Raw genomic sequence first — 22,515 nt, 5'->3', positions numbered from 1 at the left:
TTATATCTATCTTTTTTTTAATATTAAAAATTTAATAAAAAAAACCTAATCACATCACAATTTTTTTTATAATTTTTTTAAAATCATTTCTTTTTTTTAAGTAAGCTTCACATGTCTTTTTAAATATAAAAACTACTTATATAACAACAATTATAAAGTCAAACAAGATAATAAACATATCATGATTTAAAAGTATTTTAAAATCACAAAAAATAAAACATTATAATTGAAAAAAATTATTATAATAAATCATTTTCTTTCTTTTTCCTCTTTATTCAAATAATAGATATTAAAATTTTTTTTCTTTCTTTTATTAATTTTAATTATCCAGATAAGAAGTACATATATTTTTTCTTTTCTTTTAAAAAATTTTCTTTTATTTTCCTTTCATTTTCTTTCCTTTCTTTTATTAATATTTATCCAAATATTGTATAAAACTAATAAGTGTCAAAAAAAACTTTGCTCATGTTTCACGTGGGATTCAAATTAAATTAAGAATTTTAAAAAATAAATATAAAATAATAAAATATAATTTATTTTTTCATATTAATTTTAAATTTACATGATTTATTAATAAAATATTATATTTTAAATTTAAAACTTAATTTAAGTGACACATATAATTATCCTAAAAAAATAACTTTTAATAAATTTGAAGTTCAAACTCAAATATTTACAATTATTCTTAAATTGTGATCTTTTTTATATAAAAAAAAAAAACCATATTTTTAATGTTTGATAATTATAATTCAATCTTTAACAGCCTTAACTAATAACCATAATGACGATGATCTAAGCTGTAGCAAGTTCATTTTAGAGACGAACTTTGCTCTAGTATTATACTATTATCTCTCAAGCAAACACCAAGAAATTACCTGAGCCAATGTGAATGAGAATCCGTGGATGACTAGAACACAGAAATAGAATTGTTTTTGCCTACTATTAACTTGCAATCACATGTATAAGAACTTGAATAAAAACCAATAAGCATATTGACAACAGAAACAAAGAGGAAGAAAACCAACACATTTTACAAATTAAACAATCATGAACAAATGTAAAAAAAAAAAAAATTATTCTGCCTTTATTTTCTGGTAACAAAAAGCAATATATCGAGTCTCTCTCCAATATTTCATCCAAAAAAAATGGAAAAAAAAAAAAAAAAGACTCACTTATATACCATCCAGAAAAAAGGATGATTAGCCAAAAATGTAGCTTGAGAAAATCCATTCAAGTGACTTTCTTTCTATGTTGTATATAAGTTGTGCTGATCATTTCACTTTATGGAAATTATTGGAACTTAAGCATCTGACTTAATTTGCCTCACACCAGGCACCTGTCTTGACACATTATGAAGGAAGTTACCAAGCAGCCTTTGATCGAAAACCATATTGGGCACCTGCAGAACAAATATATGAGCCAGGCTCACAAAGAAAGACAAAGGGACAAAGTGAGAAGAAAAGGCAGACCTTGTCCCCAAAGAAAATTTTTGTGTTATCAGCAATGGCCTCAATAAACTTGAGTTCAAGAAATTCTGGAGTCAGCTTCAATTTGTTTGCCTCAGCTTCTTTCATTACACTGAAAAATGCAGAGAGAGGACTGAAATATCAACACCTCTACAGCATCATTTCACATAGCTCTTACTCCAAGTTAGAAAAAAATAAAAGTAAAAAATGATTTTAAAAGATTATTTTACCGATAAAAACCAGCATCTGCTAGACTCTTTTCACGAGCTATGTACATTTGGTTCTCAATTTCCTGCTGCCTCCTGGCACTCTCCTTCTCCATCAGCTTCTGTTCCATCAGGATCTTGCTAACAGTGGCAGCCTTCTCAGCTTCACTAATAGCCATCTTTTTCTGTGTCTCTACCTCTTTCTCAACTACCTTTTGTCTCTCAATAGATATTAAAACCTGCAGAATAGCATTATAGATTGATATAAATCATAAAATTATCAAAAAGTACTAGACAAGCAAACAGTAAAGTTATGTGCTTATAGAAGATTAGAAAGTTATATACCTTGGTGCGTTCCTCTTCCATTTGTTCATAATTTCTTCTAATGCTGTCAGGTATAGTGGGCTTTGTAACACGTACACTAAGAATTTCAATTCCTGGAGCATAGCGTGTGCAATCACCCTGTAGAGCATCCTTCATCTTTTCATCAATCTGAAACATCAAATTTTGATTTAGTTGACAAAACCTTAAGAAATATTATTACAAGAAGAGGAAGGTGAGGAAAGAAAAAAAATTTATACAGCACAATCCTACGGACAATTCAAACATGAAAAAATAAGCTCAAGGCACTTTAACAGGTGAATATTAAATCTTTGTTTAAGGGATCAGAATATAGTAAACTCCCAAAAAACACTTCAATAGGCTTAGTATTCTGTTATAGCTTTAAGTTGCATCACATATGTCATAGAAAAAGGGCATTATAGTTTAAATACACTTCATTTATCTTGTAGTCGTGGGCGAATGGAACTGGCAACCTTAGCCTTAAAGAGCATGGTTCAGTTTGCATCCTTTCTTACCTGATCAAACACATCTATATAAACTTGTTGAAGAGTATGACAGCTGCAAAACTGATTGATCTCATGATGGATCTTGTCATATATCCATGTGTTGTCATAATGCACACCATAGTTGAACAGCGTTTCATACACATAATCTTTTTTAAGCCGATTGACAACCTGAAACAGATGTAATTCAAACAATATCAATGAAGGAAGAAAGTCAGACTCAGACCTTAAACTACACATATAATATGAATTAAGAATAGTTTACAGCCTTACCTCTATCTTTTCAAAGTTGATCATCACTCCCCCTTTCGTACCACATGGAATATCCCTCACCTACATTTTTTTTAAATGAAAAAAGAAATAGGATATTATTATGAAGGCCAAATGATAGATAATTTTCACAATTTTTGCAAAAAAAAAAAAAACCTGATCTGTTTGCAGAGTAACTAGAACGGGCTCATAATGGGTTATCAGAGGCATCTTCAAATGGAAACCTGATTACTGTAAACTTAAGAAGGCTGCAGACAAAACCAACACAAGCAACCAGCTATTGTGAATCATAAAAAGAAGACTCAAGCCTAACCTGGCTCTGTTATCGTCTTTAGAAGAGCACCACCCCTCCAATACACCCCAACATGACCTTCTGGGACTTGATGCAAAATGGAAAAGGTATTTTTAATATTCGAAGATGATGGATTCATTGCCTGAAAATGTCATCGTTATACCTCATTAATTTCGGTGCTAAAGTGGCTTTGGCAAATAATCTTGCACATTTGTTTCTACAACCTAAGAAGCAAAATTCTCCAGTTGAAGAGCCCAAGGAAATTGTTGCCTTTCATATGAGCTTATATAGATGTTTAGATTATAGCAACTCTCAAAAATAAATCAAACTAAGCAACTCTGTAGTGTAGCAATTTCCATACGGAGAAGCAATCCCCTCTGTCATGAGAAGTATCCTTTACAAATTAAAAGAACAATAAATAAAGCTCTAGGCTAAATCAAGCGGGGGCTTCAGAAAACAATCGATTTAATACTGTGATAAACGAGCTTTAAATTGTTAAGTGATGTTCTTAATGATGAATTTAGGTTTAAATCAAACAAGAGATGTTTGACACAATCAGAAATAAACATTAAACAAAATGTTCTTCAAAGAAAAAAAAAAAAAAAGGATAACTTGACACCATGTCAGAAAAATCACTGCCAATCAAACTCAAGAGAAAAAGAATATAAGGAAGATTAAACTTAAATAAAAAAACCTAAAAGAATTAAAATCATCACTCAAAAAAAGCAAACAAAACATTTATTAATAATAAAAAAAGATATCACCTTTTGATCGAACTTCATTAAAATGAATCGTGATTTGGAAAAGAAGTACTAATAATGAAGCTAAGACATCCATAAATCAATAAGAAGCAATCAAAAGCGTTGTTTACAAAGACAATGAGCGTATACGTATAGAATGCGGAGAGAGAAGACGTTTAATTACCAAGGAGCCAATAACTACAAAAGTAATGACAATCATGATGATTGGAAAAGAATCGCCTCTTTGAGCTGGAGAAGGCGGTGGGGGTGGCGATGGCGATGTCGGTGTGGTTTCGGATCTCTGTTGGTGAGGAGGATCCATGGCGGTTAGAATGTAACACTGCTTTCGCCTTTAACCTTTATTCGAAACAAAATGACAATTGAATTTGATTAATATTCATTTATTATTGCCTATATATATAGCTGAAGCTGCTATCGTCGGATTAAACGTGGCCGTTGACGTTGAACACGTGGATTTATTAATTTTTTATTATTTTGTATGTATAAATAAAATCTTTTCAAATATCAAATAAATAAAATTAAATCTAATATATTGAAATCCCAAATATAACAACCCATCAACATATATATTTTAAAATTATTCATATTTAACATTCAAAAATTTTAAACATCAAATAAATAAAATAAATAGTATTATATTTTTAATAGCCTGATTTAATGAACATATTTTATTTTTGGATCATATTATAAATAATAAAAAATGACTATGAGAAGAAACATTAGAAAGAAATTAATTAATTAAAATAAAAAACAAAATTTTTTATTAATAAATTAAATAAAAAGGGTCAGATCGATATACAATCTTAAATATATTAATTTTCTTTAAAATTAATACGTATAAGCAAGTATCATGAAATGTTTGATTCATTTCCTATTTGATTCATTTTCTATTGTACAAGCAACGAACTTTGGAGGAAAGTTTTGTGGAAAAGAAAAAGTAAACAATTCATTATTTTCCATACCTTTACAAAGAACTAAAATATTTTTCTCTTTTTACTTTTCTTGAAATAATATCATGATAGTGATACAAAATATGCATAAATAAAGATTTTCAAGATTTTTTTTACTTAATTTATAAAACACATAACTTTTATTGATTTTCAATTTTTTATTTTAAAAATAAAATTAAATAGATAAACAATCGAGTTATTCGTAAATTAATTAAGTTAAATTTAAATATTTAAATAATACTCAAGTATGATTCATTTATTATTAAATTAAATTCGAATAGTTTATTATAATTAATTCAATATTTTATTTGAATTTTGAAATGAAACTCAAATTTAAACTTGAATTGAGTTTTTATTTTTAAATCCCTTATTTATGTTCATAATAATTGAGGTTGAGTCCAATTAAGTAGAGTTTAAACAATTAAATTACTTTTTAAGTCAAAATTGAAAAAAAGAAAAAAGTTCTATCTAGATTCAAATCAAACTCAAATCAAGATAAGATTAGATTAATTTAATGACATTATCACATCCCTAAATGAAGATGATAACTTGATAGAAGGGTAATAAAATTATTTGTGATTTTTTATTTTTACAAATAATTATAATGATTAGATTTATTAATTTTAAATACGATATGATAATATAATACGAAAATAATATGAATAAAAAATAAAAAAATGATATAATTTAAAAGTTTTGTAAAAATCATAAATAGATTTAACAAAACAAAAAATATATACATATTTTATATTTTCGCATCAACATAAATTATGATACGTAATTTTTATAAAAAAATATGAATTACATTACATGAATACATGAATTACTAAATCCACTAATAATATATTTAAATTTATATTTTAATATTTATAAATATTACTTCATCCTCAAGTACGATTTTTTTTATAAAAAAAAATACATTCATTCTCAAACATATACAATTATTATTTATTCAAAGAACTGGAATGTTCTTTATCTGTCCCATTCCACAACCACCCAGAAACAACTAGTTAGAAGAAAAGGCCACCCATTCCATGACTATAGACTAAAAAAGATTTGAATATATTTTTCTCTTAAAGAAAAAAAAAAGTCCAACCCAGAATTAGCGTGAACTGAATGATGAAATTCAGGGAAATTTCCCCCTTTTTTTTTCCTTACGAAAATGTAATGTTTTTTTGACGAAACATATGATGTCGGATCATTCGAACTTGCCTCATTTTTTTGGAGGATGTTCCTGCGTTTGACGAGCATTGACAGAAAGTAAGACGAAAGGCGCTATCACACGCGCCATCCACTCGCTTGAGGCTAAAGTTTCATTACAAAGATACGTCTAGGTGCAAACCTCAGATTACGCGGCTATCAGTTATCATTTGGTAATCAGTTAAAAGTACGGTCGATCACTCACTTCATGGAGGAGGCAGCCCCCAGGCGACGTTAATTCCACTCCCTGGTGACGGAAAATCCTCACCCTCACCACCAGCCCCGCGCCGACGTTGTTCCCGAAATGCAAAACCAAAACCCAATGGCCGATCACTGCCAGAAAAAGGCTCAGTTCGTCCCTACGTAATGAAGGTGTAATTCTTTCTCTGGCTCTCTGCTCTAACTATATTTAACTATGATTTTCACTGTATGCTTGATATGATAATGCTTTTCTGCAACTAAATGGTCACAATATAACTTTGTCTTGCCAAGATATGTGAGATCTATACATCTTATCAGTTGTTTTATCATTGTGTTTTCAAATCATGTGGCTTTGTTAGAACAACCAACATAAATCAGAACAGAAACCCAGAAGATTAAGTTTTATGGACAAGATTTTTTGTCAGTAATACAACAAAAAATTTTGTTAGTATCATCGATAATGCTATTCCATCAATAATTACCGATGAAAAATATATCAGTAAAATTCTTTGATAATTACCAATTAATTGATTACCGACGATTTTATCCACGAAATTTTCATATATCGTATCAGAATGTTTAACAATTCATTCATCGTACTGGAAACAAAGATGCAGCATATCTAGATTTCAACAATGCTATAAAAAGCATATCTGGAATCGCTTGACATGTTAATCACAATGGTTATTATCGTTTCTACTTGTTGTGTTTGGCGAAATTTACTGTGATTCCATTCATGTTAGGACTGTTGCTGCTTTCTACCAAAAGTGAAGAAAATGTTGTTGGTTGTTTTGAAGAGAGCCATAGCATCACGAGTATAAACGAACCAAAGAGATTTCTTTTCGTATTCAATTCGTATTCAGTTCAATTAAATGAATTCGTATATAAATATTAAATGAACATTTTCATAAATATATATAAATAAATTATAAATAAATTTAAAAAAACAAATTATAAATGAATAAAAATGAACCAAAATGAATATAAATTAACCTTAAAATAAGATTAAAATAAAAAATAAAAAAATAATTTTATTAACATTATTATAAACAAATAATAAACGAATCAAATTTAAAACAAACCTTAAACGAAATTATTTACAAATATAAATGAATGGAATAAATTTTTTTCGTATTTAATTTATTTAATAAATAAATATAAAATTATTGTTTAAAATTATTTGTTAAATTCAATAAACGAAAAAAAATAAAATATATTTCAAATAATTCATCAAAAATCATGTTTGAAGAAAAAAACAAAAAAGAGTCAAGTAAAATTATTGGATTGTGCTTTGGGATGTTTTTCACTGTGATTTTTTTTTTTTTTTTTTTTTTGTGAGAGGCGACTTACTGCTTATGTGGAGATGGAATGAGTCCCTGTGGTTGTCCCTGTGGGTGGAGTCCCTCTGGTTGTCCCAGTAGTTGGAGTTGTGCCAATGCTACTGCCAAAATTTAGCACAAAAAAATAGAATGTTCGATGCTTTACTGTTAAAATAAAAGCCCTCGTGGATTAGAAAATTTTACAGACCCACTAGACCTAAAAGCACTCATGCTATGAAAGCAACATGGAAACATGCTAACATGAGAATATAACAGATGTCCAACAGAAATGGGGAATCAAAAAAAAAATTTTTTGGTTACAAGGAATAAAAAATACTTTGATAAGAAAGAAGACAAACAACTTCTGAAAAATCAAATCATGACAGCTCGCAGCTGTAAGCCAGAAACAAAGATGATACAACCAGCCTCCTTCTGGAGGAATCAAAGAAAGATGATTTCGCTATTTGGGAGGGGCTAGAGCGACTCTTTTACTTAATTGAGCGTCATACAAATTATTTAATGAAAATTGACAGAGTTGTAAATTGCTTCTGAAAGCAAAATCCAGATCATATCTACAATGTTGGTTGTACCTAACAGAAAAATCCCAAAGCTGAGACATAAGAGAAAACATAGATGATAGTTGGAAACTTGATAAAAAATTTTCATTCAAAGTGGCAGATTCTAGTTTTGACAATCACAAGTGTTCAGCGGAACATGTCAGAAGGGAACTTAGATGTGAAAGCGACTCTGAAACCTTACTGCAGAATCAACAAGCTGAGAGGCATACCTTGAGGGATAGCTGCAAGTGGAAGCAATATCCGCAAATGTTGTGCCAAAAAAATGAGAAAAAATCCAAAAATAAAAGAAAAGAAGAAAGAAATATGTGGTAACAGAAGGGATAGGTTAAGGGACTTACTGGTAGGAGGATTAGAACTAACTGTAGCAGTGCCAGAAAAATCACAGCTTCCTGTAACTTGACCTTTGTTTTGGAAATAACTATTAACAGCATAGTTGCAGTGATCTTTCACGGTGTTGGGATTATAGCAAGCACCATTTTGGAGGATTGCAGTACAATCAGCTCCAGCTCCACAAGCATAATCCAGGGTCTTTTGGAGAGCTTGATCACTCACCCCATCTTTACATAAGCAATAAGTAGCACCTATAGAAAGAAAACGCAACACCCCAAAACCAAAAAAAAAGTTAGCTTCTAACAGCTCAATCCGAAAAACATTCAATAGCACTATGAAAAATGAAAACTTTTTTCTTTTGCGTTCAAACAAGAAAAAAAAAGATACAAAAGATTCTCCATCAAAATTCTTTACAAAAAGAGATGAAAAGAAGAAATCTTTTAAGAAACCATCTGAATATTTCTTAAGCAAAGAAGAGAACCCATATCAGAAATCTTGAGTTATGATAACTCAAAAATCTTTATATCTAATCCGAAGTTGAAAAAGAACAGAAAAAAGTTTTAAAAGTAAGAAGAAAATCACAAAATCCAATGAGCTTACTTGAGTGGCCAGTCGTGGCAAAGACAAGCACTAGGCAAATTAAAAGAGCCATGGTTGATGCAAGATTTAGAGGCGAAAATTTGAGAAATTAACTGACTTTTAGTATAGTTCATTCAAACTTCAATCAAAGATGGCAGAAAAAAAAAGAGAGAGAGATGGAGAGAATGGAGACTTCTAGACAAACAATAAGAAAGAAAGTATGATGGTGGTCGGTGGGTAGTAACTGGTGATAGTGGGTGTCTGTATCTGATATATATATATATATAGGGTACTTATTACAATATACCAATCTTTATTGTATTGGATTCTTTTTAGGTGGTCTGGGAAACTGAGCAAAGCCCTTAAGCAAAAGGTTTTTGTCATGTATTTGACTGTTTTTTTCAGTATTTCTATGTATATCATCCATGTTCATATTATTTCATATACATTTTTTCTCAAACGGTCATTAACTCAAGTGAATCATCAAAACTTAACCCCACCCAACCTGGTTCAGGTTGGTAGAGTGAAAGTGAGGTTGAAACTGATGTCTGATGGCTCTACCATTGGGGGACCCTTTGAGATCTTTCATCAATGTGCTGTCACGAAGAACTTGCATTACATATGTGGTGTTCCCTTCTTGTTCAACTTTTCTGAATGGGAGTATAAATTAATGAACTTTGGTTCTACCTTGCACATTGTATATGGATGGATTTTGTTTCATGGTTTCTCAGCTTCTACGTAATCCACAGGACCCAACATTCAAACAAGATTGTGTTAAATGTTATGAAATTCAAAGATTTGTCTGTTTTGCCATTCAAATTCAACCCTTTGAAGTCTTAAGTCTACCTTGAAGGCTCAGCAGTGTGCAATACGAGTCGGCACTTACTGCGGATCTAATGGCAACAATGAAAACATTTTAGAAGAAATTATAAAACTTTTGGTGTTTGGTACAAAAGAGAGAAGATTGGACAAAAAGAGAATCAAATTGATCAAAAAGAATAACTTGTTTTAATAATGAACTAGTAAAAAATATGAAGATTAATAGAGGTAAAAAAAGGTTGAATCTTTTGATTTAGTCTAGTTTTTTTTCTCAACTATCACATTTGGCCTAGAAAAATGATAAAATTTCTAAAAATATAACTGTCCAAATTTTTTTTAAAAAAAAAATTCACATTTATCATTATTTTTTTCTCTCTTTTCAACTTTTGAATTAAATTTGATAATTCATGTATTTATATTGTGTATAATAAAAAAATTTATGTATTTATATCATATTTTATATAAAAATTATGTATCACAATTCATATCGTTACAAAAATATAACATATATATTTTTTTTGTTAAATTTATATATAATTATTATTAAAATTTTAATCCGTATCATTTTATATTTTATTTTTATATAATATTCGTATTATATCATTATATCATGTTTTACATTATAAAATTTATTTTAAATCATTTATCAAGATATAACTCATGATAAAATAAATAATATGATTTAGAAGTCAAATTTATTAAAATAAAACAAAAAAAAAGAGTGAATGAACCATTAATGCTAATAATAATGCTTTTAAAGTACTTAATTTTTTAATTCAAATTTATCTCAATTGAATTTATAAGAAATATCATTTAATAAATCTAAGATTCATTCAAATATTAATATCTATAATATATATCTTTGTCTCTAAAACATGACCTCTTTTGTAAAAATATATATATATTAAATTTCTTTTGCCAAGTTGATTGCTGGTGAGAAGAGGGAGAAGCGAACGCCAGCGAAGAAAGTTAAGGACAGTCCAAGGAAAGTGCTCTTTCCAAACACCTGTAAAGAAGAGTTAATCAAACCACAAGACTACATTGGCAGAGAACGAAAAAATCTGCTCTTAGAGTTAGTAAGACCAAGTAAATGGTGAAGTGAAACTTCCAACCTTGATTGACCTTCTTTTCTCAAGCTCTATCAGGAAGGTAGCTGTTCCTGCTTTTGCCTTGCCTACAGGAACATTCCCATTTTCTAGATCCTTTGTCACTGTTATATAACAAAAGGAGGCTTAGTAAATGGAATTAGAAAGACAGATATGAAGTGTTACGCTTGAGATCCAAGGATGCTTCTTACCCTTGTTTGGAATTGCTTCTTCCGATACAGTTGAATGCTGAATGTGAGATTCATGACTCCTTTTTAAGATCATGACATTCTCCCTCACTCCAACGAAGGCTCACTATTAACTTGTGAGATATTATCCATTCTAACCCGTTGATCTTATAGATTTATCCTACAAAAAACTTCTCACAAATTAAAAGTGGTATGAACTCTTATATCTCAAAATCAACTCTAATACACAACCAATGTGAGATTTATGACTTATCTCTATGACCATGACACCTGTCATATTGGCAAATGGTTGATTTTGTGAAACAGTATTATATTGCAGCATAAGAAATCAAACTTTTATCTAAAATTAAAAATGTTTTGGCTAACGACACTGATCAGTCTCATCACTTGCATATATAATAACAAACTAATGAAACAGGAAATGAAAATATATCAAATCAATAGTCATAACAATTTGAAAAGATCATATGATTTGTTTAGCCAATGTTTATGAAGGAATGAAGCATACTCTCTCCCTGTTTCGTTATCATTTGACCAACTGCTAAGTTTTGCTTTGTTATCAGCTGAATTGGATGAGTGAACAGCTGATGCAAGACAAACTGCTAGAAGGAAGCAACCAACACCCGGGAAAAGGATCTCAGCTCTGTTGATTCTGTCATCTAAGAAGTAATTCAAGGTTGTACCTGTTAGAATCAAAGAAAAAAGTAACAAAAAAAGTCAGAAATGTTGTACTCTACAATGAGATAAAAAAATTCAAGTTCTTTTCAGTGTTCGATCAGTAACCTATTACACCAGTCATGCTTGATGAAATCACTTGTACAACTGATAAACCAACAAAAGCCCATGCATATTGTGTGGAAAGGTTTCCCAGGCTGAGAACCACCCCACCAGCCATTGCAAACAAAATAGAGGGCCAATTATCCTGCATCAATTCCCATGACAATAACAACCAGTTCAAACTATTTATATTATGCCATTTTCAACAAAAAAAAAATGTAGAGAACAATGCTATATCAATCATTTAAAAGGAAAATAACCCATTTAGTTCTGTACATATACTCAGATATGTGAAATAATAAATGGTTACTAGAAGCTTATTAGTTATTAGAATCTTTCCTGCTAGCCAAGAATCATTCAACAGATTCAGAACATAGATTAACAGTCCACTTGAACCACAAAACTCAAAAGCCAAAGAGGAAACTCACCTGAGAAAGTTGAGCAAAAAAATTGGGTCTTTCGACCATGCTGTCCCCTATCTGACCAAATGTTAAAGCTTTAATGACAGCAGCCAAGAGATTTGTCATTGTATAATCAAGATAAGTGTGTTGAGGAAGGGGTCCTCGTCTTTCTAGCAGAGTGATAATAGCAGGCCGTGTGCCCAAGAAGAAAAGAGCAAGCAGCATACAAGCTATTGCACCTCCTTTGCTCTCCACTAGATACATCTTCAATTTACTGAAGATAAAATCCTCTAAGGTTGAAGCCTGATCGAAGAAGAAATGTCTGGTAATCCTAAAACCAAGAAAAATTATAGTTTAAAAGCTGGAATTTTCAAAACCCAAGTTCACCAAATCCCACTAGCTTTCTGACCTCTACGAAAAATCAAAAGTTGTACAAAAAGAAGCCTTTTGGCAAAGAAACAATCAAGTCTTCAATGGGCTGAGAGGACTAGTGAGAAAGAAGAGAAGCAGCAAGTCAAAAATGAGAAAAAAAGAACCTTTTTAGAGACCCCACTACTTCATAAAAGCAAGATGTTTGAAACCTTCGACGGATAACACTTTTAGGCTTAAACTTTGAAAACTGTATCAATTGACACCTTTCAAACTTCACCTCAAAATACCGGATCTTGAACAAAAGAACTTTATAGAATATTTGAGGCGGCTGCTCCAAAGTACGTATTGAACAGTTTCTGCATAAAAATATATGCTGATTCCAACGTCCAATGGTCAGTTTTATAGCTTACTTTATGAAACAGGATTCATTTGAATGCAACTTGTTTTATAAATTTGGACGTTTCTTCTTTCTTGTCACCATCCATAGTGTTGAAAAGTCAAGAGGTTTAACATTTTTCAAGCCAATAAGACCCCAGAAATTGGCATCCTTGTTTGAAAACTGAGTATACATATGTTCATACATTGATCAACCTAAGCTTATTGGTTTGTGACAACATCATGTTCCATAATTGGAAGAACCAGCTGGTTTTTTTATGGAGTCGGATTCGGCAGGGCACCTTATATTAGTGAACACACTTGGAAAAAATGATGAAGTTCCCAACTGAAGCTGAAAACCAACCAAATATGAAAATAATGGTTGCCTTGAATGCAATACTGGATTCTATATGTTATGCAGCTGAACAAGAAAGTGTTGTTAAAACCAACCCATGAACAAGAAACAAGTTGTCAATAACCGTGTGGTCTATTAGTAAAATATGAAACTTAAGGTTTAATTCCTAGCAGTCTCAATTATCCAAAAGAAAACGAGAAACGAGTTGCTGATCACTGGGTGGAGTGTACTCTCTGAATACTTTAGCAGCTAAGAATGTTTGATGGTTTAGCTCTTTTTTTATGCTATAAATCAATTCCATATATCATGCTTCTTTTTTATTTTATCAAGGATAAATGCTCAATTTGAGATTAAAAGTTTTAGTGGTTGCTTAATTAAGGATCACAATTTTAATTTGATTCAATGTAGGATATAATATTTTCGAATTTGTTCAAATAAAAACTCAGTTATAGTGGCTTACATGCGCCGTCAAGTCTATTATCCGTTAACATTTTCTATTAAACCCATTAACTCCAATGAACAAAATACAAAAAATGAACATAGTAAAAATTGATGATCAATAGGGAGGCAAAGAGCAAAATGAAGTACAACAATTACCCTTGAACAATCAAGCAAGGGAGGCTAGACAATAGCAATTCACAATCAAGTCATTGAAAAGCAAGAAAATTGGGCAAAGTTTTTGAATCTTTGAAGAGAGAAAAAAATACACAATAAATCAATTGTTCTAAGAAGTTTTTTGGGTTAAGAAAATTTTTTTTGTTAGACAATTAACAAAGCAAATTCATCATTAAGATCAACAATCAACAACTAGTCTCGAATAAGCAATTGATCCAATAAGAAGTTTCAATACATAGAAGCAACCATAGGAACAAGATTCTAAAATTCATCCGTAAAGGGTTTTTTTAGGGTTTGATTCTTTTTTAGAATTTCTTTTGGGTTTGATTTTTTTGAGAATTTTTGAGGTTTAAAACACAGTTAGAAAAAGGGAGGAAGCACTAATTGATCAGCAACACAATAAATGGCAAATAAATAGCGAATGAGATTCTATGATTCTTGAGCTCTTTATTTTTTAAGTTGTGATTGGATTTTGATTTAGAGATTTAAGAAAGAAGAACATAAAAGAGGGGTTAAACCAAAAATTCTGATTTCAGCCATGAAGAAGCTATGCTGCTGGCGAAGGATAAGGACAAACGGTGAAATCAATGGAGAAAAAGATTGATTTTTAAGTATTTGTTCTTCGGTTAGAAAGAACAAGAAAACAAAGTTCGCTTGAGAAAAAAAGCTAAAGAAGACAATTTTTTGCTAAATTTTACTGTTTATTATATTGCAAAACATTGATTCATACTTTTTTTTTTGTGTATGTAAATTATAATCGTAACAGAAGGTTTTATTTGAACAAAGTCGAAAATGTTACATCTTAAATTAAACCAAATTAAAGTTAATATCCTTAATTGAAAATCACGCAAATATAAAATCCTTAATTGAGCCTCTTATTAATTGAAAAACCTTGATACACATCTCATCAATAATAGGAAATGGATTTTACCTCTTTGTTAGCAAGTTTTCTTTGATACCAATACTCAAAAAGTCTACATTGAAGAATTCCAATTATTTGAAATTCTTCTACCTTCTAGCCAAATAAATCTATAGACAAAGAAAAAGGTGCCCTATCAGTCAGCTTGAAAGCTCTCGCCTGTATTTTTGTCGAGGCAAGTTTCAGAGATAGCGGTCCAAGTGGTTTATTACCTCCCAACTCAAACATGAGATAGCTGATACGGCAGGTTGTTTAAGGACATCAGTAGCCGAAGATCACAAAGTGCTATGAGGAGAGGACAGTCCGCCAATTGCAAGTAAGGCTGCGGAGGTCAAAGAAACAAGATTCGCGTACAGCAGTTAGTAGCGGTGAGATACATTTCTGGTTCACTTTAGACAAATGAATTTGTAGTGATATCAGATTGGACTCGAGAGCGAAGAGTCAGTTACAAGTGCTCGAGCTGGATGTATTTTTCTCTTCGAATTTTCCAAGACAAACTAACACCATCTTCACAATTCACATGCTATAAAAGAATAAATGTGGAAATGAAGTAATGTTAAAAGGAAAGTTGATAAATTTTGGCCAGGTAAAAAAGATTTCCCTTGTCTTTTCAAAATATGACGTTGCAATCCTTATACATTTTCAAATGAACAAAGCCAGCAGCATGCAGGCTATGGCACCTCTTTTGTTTTCCACCAGATACATTTTCAAACCACTAAAAACAATCCTCTTAGTTGGTAAAAAGATCAAGGATGCAATGCCTGGAAAATCCTGTTATAAAGAAGAAGGCTTGGTGTCTAATCCATCTTTCATTTGGTCAAATTTAGTAAATTTACTGGCCTGTTAAGCCCTACATGGAGGCATGGAGATTCCCTAAAATTAAGGAATTCCAAGTAGAAGAAACCCTTTCATTTCTAAACCCCATTGGTTTCCCGAAATACCATTACACGCCAGGCTCCAAGCAGCTGGCAATTGGCATCCAATCAATCTAACAACTATTGGAAAACGAGAAGCCTTTATATAAGCAAAAACACAGATATAGACAGGACAGTGCAAGATCCTCTAAGTAGATTGGACACCTCAGAAATGACTGGTTGAGAGCTCATATTTCAGAAAGATAAGGCAAAAAAAAATCCAGAAAAGAAGATAAAGAATATGCCAGCAAACAGACAGCAAAGCAAGCATAGCCTGAGGAAAAACAGATTCAGAGCAAGAATTCAAAAGTCAACTGAAAAAAAAACCCACAATCAGAAATTCAATAATCCAAACGATTTGGAAAGTATGAACTATGAAGTTTTTACCTTAACCAGTTTAATGGTCAGAAACTTTCAGAGAAGTGCCTTAGAACAAAGCTGCAAACTGAGGAAGCACTTAGAGATGTGCAAATAACAAAGAAGAAAAAACAGTCTGCAAAGGGAAAAGGCATTGATTGACTCATAAAGCAAAAAGGGTATTGTGATGTCTTGATCTAGAATCTTGGAAAGAGATTCTTTCGGATTTGTAGTCGGTTCAGAAAATCTTGAATCATTGCACGTTGCTTTTCATTGGTTGGTTGCTTGGCTTAGTCTTAGGTACTTACTCCAAGTCAATATGTCGTGAGAAATTGATGATCTTGTTTGAGAAATTTCATAAAATATGAATCATCTGTTGAATAATTGGTCGGTTGCCCTGACCCATGCGCAGTGCGTTGTTGAATTAGAATTTGGACTAATAAGCCAATTGATCTTCCGCTCAAATGGAATTTCCGAAATTCCATAACAACGTGATTGGATTGAGGGGAAGGGAAAGAAAGAAAAAAAAAAAGTAATAAAAATAGAAAAATTATTTCTTTATTTGAATAAATTTTTAATTTAAAAGAAAGGAAAGAAATTGAAACTCAATAATTTTTTATTTTTTTTATAATCCTCAATTTTTTAATAATTCAATTTGATAAAAAAACTAAGGAAAGGAAAATTTAAAAACAAATTTATTTTTATAAAAAAATTATTATAATAATTTTTTTATTTATTAATACTAAAAACTTAGTAAAAAAAACTTAACTATATCATAATTTTTGTGTAATTTTTTTTAAAGTCATTTTTTTTAAGTAAGTTTTTCATGTCTCTTTCAATATAAAAATCACTTATATAACAGTAATTATGAGGTCAAACAAGATAACAAACATATCATGATCGAAAAATACTCTAAAATCACAATCAATGAAAGATTATAATTAAAAATTTATTATAATGAATCATTTCCATTTTTTTTCTCTTTATTCAAATAATGATTATTAAAATTCTTTTCTTTTCCTTTCCTTTATTAATTTAATTATATAAATAAAGAATATATTTTTTTTCTTTCCTTTAAAAAGCTTTTTTTTACTTTCTTTTCATTTCTTTTCCTTTCCTTTCCTTTCTTTTATTAATATTTATCCAAATATTGCATAAAACTAATAGGTGTCAAAAAAAACTTTGCTCATGTTTCACGTAGGATTCAAATTAAATTAAGAATTTAAAAAATAAATATAAAATAATAAAATATAATTTATTTTTTCATATTAATTTTAAATTTTTTCTGCTAACAAAAAGCAATATATCGAGTCTCTCTCCAATATTTCATCCAAAAAAAATGGAAAAAAAAAAAAAAAAAGACTCACTTATATACCATCCAGAAAAAAAGATGATTAGCCAAAAATGTAGCTTGAGAAAATCCATTCAAGTGACTTTCTTTCTATGTTGTATATAAGTTGTACTGATCATTTCACTTTATGGAAATTATTGGAACTTAAGCATCTGACTTAATTTGCCTCACACCAGGCACCTGTCTTGACACATTATGAAGGAAGTTACCAAGCAGCCTTTGATCGAAAACCATATTGGGCACCTGCAGAACAAATACATGAGCCAGGCTCACAAAGAAAGACAAAGGGACAAAGTGAGAAGAAAAGGCAGACCTTGTCCCCAAAGAAAATTTTTGTGTTATCAGCAATGGCCTCAATAAACTTGAGTTCAAGAAATTCTGGAGTCAGCTTCAATTTGTTTGCCTCAGCTTCTTTCATTACACTGAAAAATGCAGAGAGAGGACTGAAATATCAACACCTCTACAGCATCATTTCACATAGCTCTTACTCAAAGTTAGAAAAAAATAAAAGTAAAAAATGATTTTAAAAGATTATTTTACCGATAAAAATCAGCATCTGCTAGACTCTTTTCACGAGCTATGTACATTTGGTTCTCAATTTCCTGCTGCCTTCTGGCACTCTCCTTCTCCATCAGCTTCTGCTCCATCAGGATCTTGCTAACAGTGGCAGCCTTCTCAGCTTCACTAATAGCCATCTTTTTCTGTGTCTCTACCTCTTTCTCAACTACCTTTTGTCTCTCAATAGATATTAAAACCTGCATAATAACATTATAGATTGATATAAATCATGAAATTATCAAAAAGTACTAGGCAAGCAAACAGTAAAGTTATGAGCTTATAGAAGATTAGAAAGTTATATACCTTGGTGCGTTCCTCTTCCATTTGTTCATAATTTCTTCTAATGCTGTCAGGTATAGTGGGCTTTGTAACACGTACACTAAGAATTTCAATTCCTGGAGCATAGCGTGTGCAATCACCCTGTAGAGCATCCTTCATCTTTTCATCAATCTGAAACATCAAATTTTGATTTAGTTGACAAAACCTTAAGAAATATTATTACAAGAAGAGGAAGGTGCGGAAAGAAAAAAATTTATACAGCACAATCCTACTGACAATTCAAACATGAAAAAATAAGCTCAAGGCACTTTAACAGGTGAATATTAAATCTCTGTTTAAAGGATCAGAATATAGTAAACTCCCAAAAAACACTTCAATAGGCTTAGTATTCTGTTATAGCTTTAAGTTGCACCACATATGTCATAGAAAAAGGGCATTATAGTTTAAATACACTTCATTTATCTTGTAGTCGTGGGCGAATGGAACTGGCAACCTTAGCCTTAAAGAGCACGGTTCAGTTTGCACCCTTTCTTACCTGATCAAACACATCTATATAAACTTGTTGAAGAGTATGACAGCTGCAAAACTGATTGATCTCATGATGGATCTTGTCATATATCCATGTGTTGTCATAATGCACACCATAGTTGAACAGCGTTTCATACACAGAATCTTTTTTAAGCCGATTGACAACCTGAAACAGATGTTATTCAAACAATATCAATGAAGGAAGAAAGTCAGACTCAGACCTTAAACTACACACATAATATGAATTAAGAATAGTTTACAGCCTTACCTCTATCTTTTCAAAGTTGATCATCACTTCCCCTTTCGTACCACATGGAATATCCCTCACCTACATTTTTTTAAATGAAAAAAGAAATAGGATATTATTATGAAGGCCAAATGATAGATAATTTTCACAATTTTTGCAAAGAAAAAAAAGAAACCTGATCTGTTTGCAGAGTAACTAGAACGGGCTCATAATGGGTTATCAGAGGCATCTTCAAGTGGAAACCTGATTATTGTAAACATAAGAAGGCTGCAGACAAAACCAACACAAGCAACCAGCTATTGTGAATCATAAAAAGAAGACTCAAGCCTAACCTGGCTCTGTTATCGTATTTAGAAGAGCACCACCCCTCCAATACACCCCAACATGACCTTCTGGGACTTGATGCAAAATGGAAAAGGTATTTTTAATATTCGAAGACGATGGATTCATTGCCTGAAAATCTCATCGTTACACCTCATGAATTTCGGTGCTAAAGTAGCTTTAGCAAATAATCTTGCACATTTGTTTCTACAATCTAAGAAGCAAGAATTCTCCAGTTGAAGAGCCTAAGGAAATTGTTGCCTTTCATATGAGCTTCTATAGATGTTTAGATTATAGCAACTCTCAAAAATATATCAAACTAAGCAACTCTGTACTGTAGCAATTTCCATCCGGAGAAGCAATTCCCTCTGTCATGAGAAGTGTCCTTTACAAATTAAAAGAACAATAAATAAAGCTCTAGGCTAAACCAAGCGGGGGCTTCAAAAAACAATCAATTTAATACTGTGATAAACGAGCTTTAAATTGTTAAGTGATGGTATCTCACTTAATGATGAATTTAGGTTTAAATCAAGCAAGAGATGTTTGACACAATCAGAAATAAACATTAAACAAAATGTTCTTCAAAGAAAAAAAAAAAACCAAATAAGGATAACTTGACACCATGTCAGAAAAATCACTGCCAATCAAACTCAAGAGAAAAAGAATATAAGGAAGATTAAACTTAACTAAAAAAACCTAAAAGAATTAAAATCATCACTCAAAAAAAGCAAACTAAACATTCATTAATAATAAAAAAAGATATCACCTTTTGATCGAACTTCAATAAAATGAATCGTGATTTGGAAAAGAAGTCCTAATAATGAAGCTAAGACATCCATAAATCAATAAGAAGCAATCAAAAGCGTTGTTCACAAAGACAATGAGCGTAAACGTATAGAATGCGGAGAGAGAAGACGTTTAATTACCAAGGAGCCAATAACTACAAAAGTAAAGACAATCATGATGATTGGAAAAGAATCGCCTCCTTGAGCTAGAGGAGACGGTGGGGGTGGCGGTGACGATGGCGATGTCGGTGTGGTTTCGGATCTCTGTTGGTGAGGAGGATCCATGGCGGTTAGAATGTAACAGTGCTTTTGCCTTTAACCTTTATTCAAAACAAAATGACAATTGAATTTGATTAATATTCATTTATTATTGCCTATATATATAGCTGAAGCTGCTATCGTCGGATTAAACGTGACCGTTGACGTTGAACACGTGGATTTATTAATTTTTTATTATTTTGTATGTATAAATAAAATATTTTCAAATATCAAATAAATAAAATTAAATCTAATATATTGAAATCCCAAATATAAAAACCCATCAACATATATATTTTAAAATTATTCATATTTAACATTCAAAATTTTTAAACATCAAATAAATAAAATAAATATAAAAATTAAAAAATATAATAAATATTATTATATTTTTGATAGCCTGATTTAATGAACATATTTTATTTTTGGATCATATTATAAATAATAAAAAATGACTATGAGAAGAAACATTAGAAAGAAATTAATTAATTAAAATAAAAAACAAAATTTTTTATTAATAAATTAAATAAAAAAGGTCAGATCGATATATAATCTTAAATGTATTGATTTTCTTTAAAATTAATGCGTATAAGCAAGTATCATGAAATGTTTGATTCATTTCCTATTTGATTCATTTTCTATTGTACAAGCAACGAACTTTGGAGGAAAGTTTTGTGGAAAAGAAAAAGTAAACAATTCATTATTTTCCATACCTTTACAAAGAACTAAAATATTTTTTTCTTTTTACTTTTCTTGAAATAATATCATGATAGTGATACAAAATATGCATAAATAAAGATTTTCAAGATTTTTTTTACTTAATTTATAAAACATATAATTTTTATTGATTTTCAATTTTTTATTTTAAAAATAAAATTAAATAGGTAAACAATCGAGTTATTCGTAAATTAATTAAGTTAATTTAAATATTTAAATAATACTCAAATTTAATTTATTTAGTATTAAACTAAATTCGAATAGTTCGTTAAAATTAATTCAATATTTTGTTTGAATTTTGAAATGAAGCTTAAATTTAAATTTGAATTGAGTTTTAATTTTAGATTCCTTATTTATGTTCATAATAATTGAGTCATTAAGTTGAGCTTAAACAATTATTTACTTTTTACGTGAAAATTTTAAAAAAAAAATTTCTATCTAGATTCAAATCAAACTCAAACTAAACCTGAATTTAATGATATAAGATTAGATTAATTTAATGATATTATCTCATCCCTAAATGAAGATGATAACTTGATAGAAGGTTATAATAATATTTTTGATTTTCTTATTTTTACAAATAATCATAATAATTAGATTTAATAATTTTAAATACGATACGATAACATAATACAAAAATAATATAAATAAAATATATGAAAATTATATAATTTAAAATTTTTATAAAAATCATAAATAAATTTAATAAAACAAAAAATATTTTTTTTAATTTTATATCAATACAAATTATAACACGTAATTTTTATAAAAAATTATTTAAATGTATAAATTATTAATATTTTATATGAAACGAATATACGAATTATTAAATCTAATAATAATATACTTAAATTTTAAATTTTAGTATTTATAAATCTTACTTCATCCTCAACTACGATTTTAATATATATATATATATATATACATTCATTCTCAAACATATACAATTATTATTTATTCAAAGAGCTGGCATGTTCTTTGTCTAGTCACAGTCCACAAGAACCCAGAAACAACTAGCTAGAAGACAAGGCCACCCATCCAATGACTATTTATAGACTAAAGAAGATTTGAATATATTTTCTCTTAACGAAAAACAAATTAAGTCCAATCCAGAATTAGCGTGAACTGAATGATGAAATTCAGGGAAATTTCCTTCTTTTTTTTTTCTTACGAAAATGTAATGTTTTTTCTGATGAAACATATGATGTCGGATCATTAGAGCTTGCCTCATTTTTTTGCGGGATGTTCCTGCGTTTGACGAGCATTGACCGAAAGA

At 30.1% G+C, this 22,515-nt stretch overlaps 4 protein-coding genes across 6 annotated transcripts; all 4 read right to left on the bottom strand.

Moving 5' to 3' along the window:
- Window positions 1–1,058: 1,058 nt before the first annotated feature.
- LOC149518642 (uncharacterized) lies at window positions 1,059–4,211 on the bottom strand. The gene is made up of 9 exons (XM_089760524.1): window positions 4,004–4,211; window positions 3,101–3,221; window positions 2,944–3,011; window positions 2,791–2,850; window positions 2,530–2,688; window positions 2,018–2,164; window positions 1,697–1,911; window positions 1,470–1,578; window positions 1,059–1,399 (listed from the first exon to the last, which is right to left on the bottom strand). Exons 1-9 carry the CDS (start codon window positions 4,139–4,141, stop codon window positions 1,301–1,303), a joined length of 1,116 nt encoding a protein of 371 aa, XP_089616650.1. The 5' UTR covers window positions 4,142–4,211; the 3' UTR covers window positions 1,059–1,300.
- A 3,249-nt stretch (window positions 4,212–7,460) lies between these two features.
- LOC149518641 (PLASMODESMATA CALLOSE-BINDING PROTEIN 3-like) lies at window positions 7,461–9,262 on the bottom strand. Of its 3 annotated transcripts, XM_089761446.1 has the most exons (4): window positions 9,019–9,262; window positions 8,427–8,669; window positions 8,298–8,328; window positions 7,461–7,632 (listed from the first exon to the last, which is right to left on the bottom strand). In XM_089761446.1, the coding sequence occupies exons 1-4, from the start codon at window positions 9,068–9,070 to the stop codon at window positions 7,545–7,547; spliced, it is 414 nt and encodes a 137-aa protein (XP_089617572.1). In that variant the 5' UTR covers window positions 9,071–9,262; the 3' UTR covers window positions 7,461–7,544. The 3 variants fall into 3 exon arrangements, with proteins under 3 accessions (XP_089617572.1, XP_089617571.1, XP_089617570.1); XM_089761445.1 differs by lacking the exon at window positions 7,461–7,632 and having other exon boundaries at window positions 7,813–8,309; window positions 9,019–9,257; XM_089761444.1 differs by lacking the exon at window positions 7,461–7,632 and having other exon boundaries at window positions 7,813–8,669.
- A 2,008-nt stretch (window positions 9,263–11,270) lies between these two features.
- LOC149518640 (ureide permease 2-like) lies at window positions 11,271–12,968 on the bottom strand. The gene is made up of 2 exons (XM_089761443.1): window positions 12,316–12,968; window positions 11,271–12,032 (listed from the first exon to the last, which is right to left on the bottom strand). The coding sequence occupies exons 1-2, from the start codon at window positions 12,550–12,552 to the stop codon at window positions 11,886–11,888; spliced, it is 384 nt and encodes a 127-aa protein (XP_089617569.1). The 5' UTR covers window positions 12,553–12,968; the 3' UTR covers window positions 11,271–11,885.
- A 4,463-nt stretch (window positions 12,969–17,431) lies between these two features.
- LOC111283010 (uncharacterized) lies at window positions 17,432–20,623 on the bottom strand. The gene is made up of 9 exons (XM_022871353.2): window positions 20,406–20,623; window positions 19,491–19,611; window positions 19,334–19,401; window positions 19,180–19,239; window positions 18,919–19,077; window positions 18,408–18,554; window positions 18,087–18,301; window positions 17,860–17,968; window positions 17,432–17,789 (listed from the first exon to the last, which is right to left on the bottom strand). Exons 1-9 carry the CDS (start codon window positions 20,547–20,549, stop codon window positions 17,691–17,693), a joined length of 1,122 nt encoding a protein of 373 aa, XP_022727088.2. The 5' UTR covers window positions 20,550–20,623; the 3' UTR covers window positions 17,432–17,690.
- Between the last annotated feature and the right edge of the window lie 1,892 nt (window positions 20,624–22,515).

The sequence above is a fragment of the Durio zibethinus genome, chromosome 5 (genome assembly GCF_047325235.1).
Source record: "Durio zibethinus cultivar Kanyao isolate XHJ-2024 chromosome 5, ASM4732523v1, whole genome shotgun sequence".
In the NCBI taxonomy this organism is placed as follows: domain Eukaryota; kingdom Viridiplantae; phylum Streptophyta; class Magnoliopsida; order Malvales; family Malvaceae; genus Durio; species Durio zibethinus.
The sequence above is the reverse complement of the archived record's forward strand: the minus strand, read 5'-3'. Positions and strand labels throughout refer to the sequence as shown.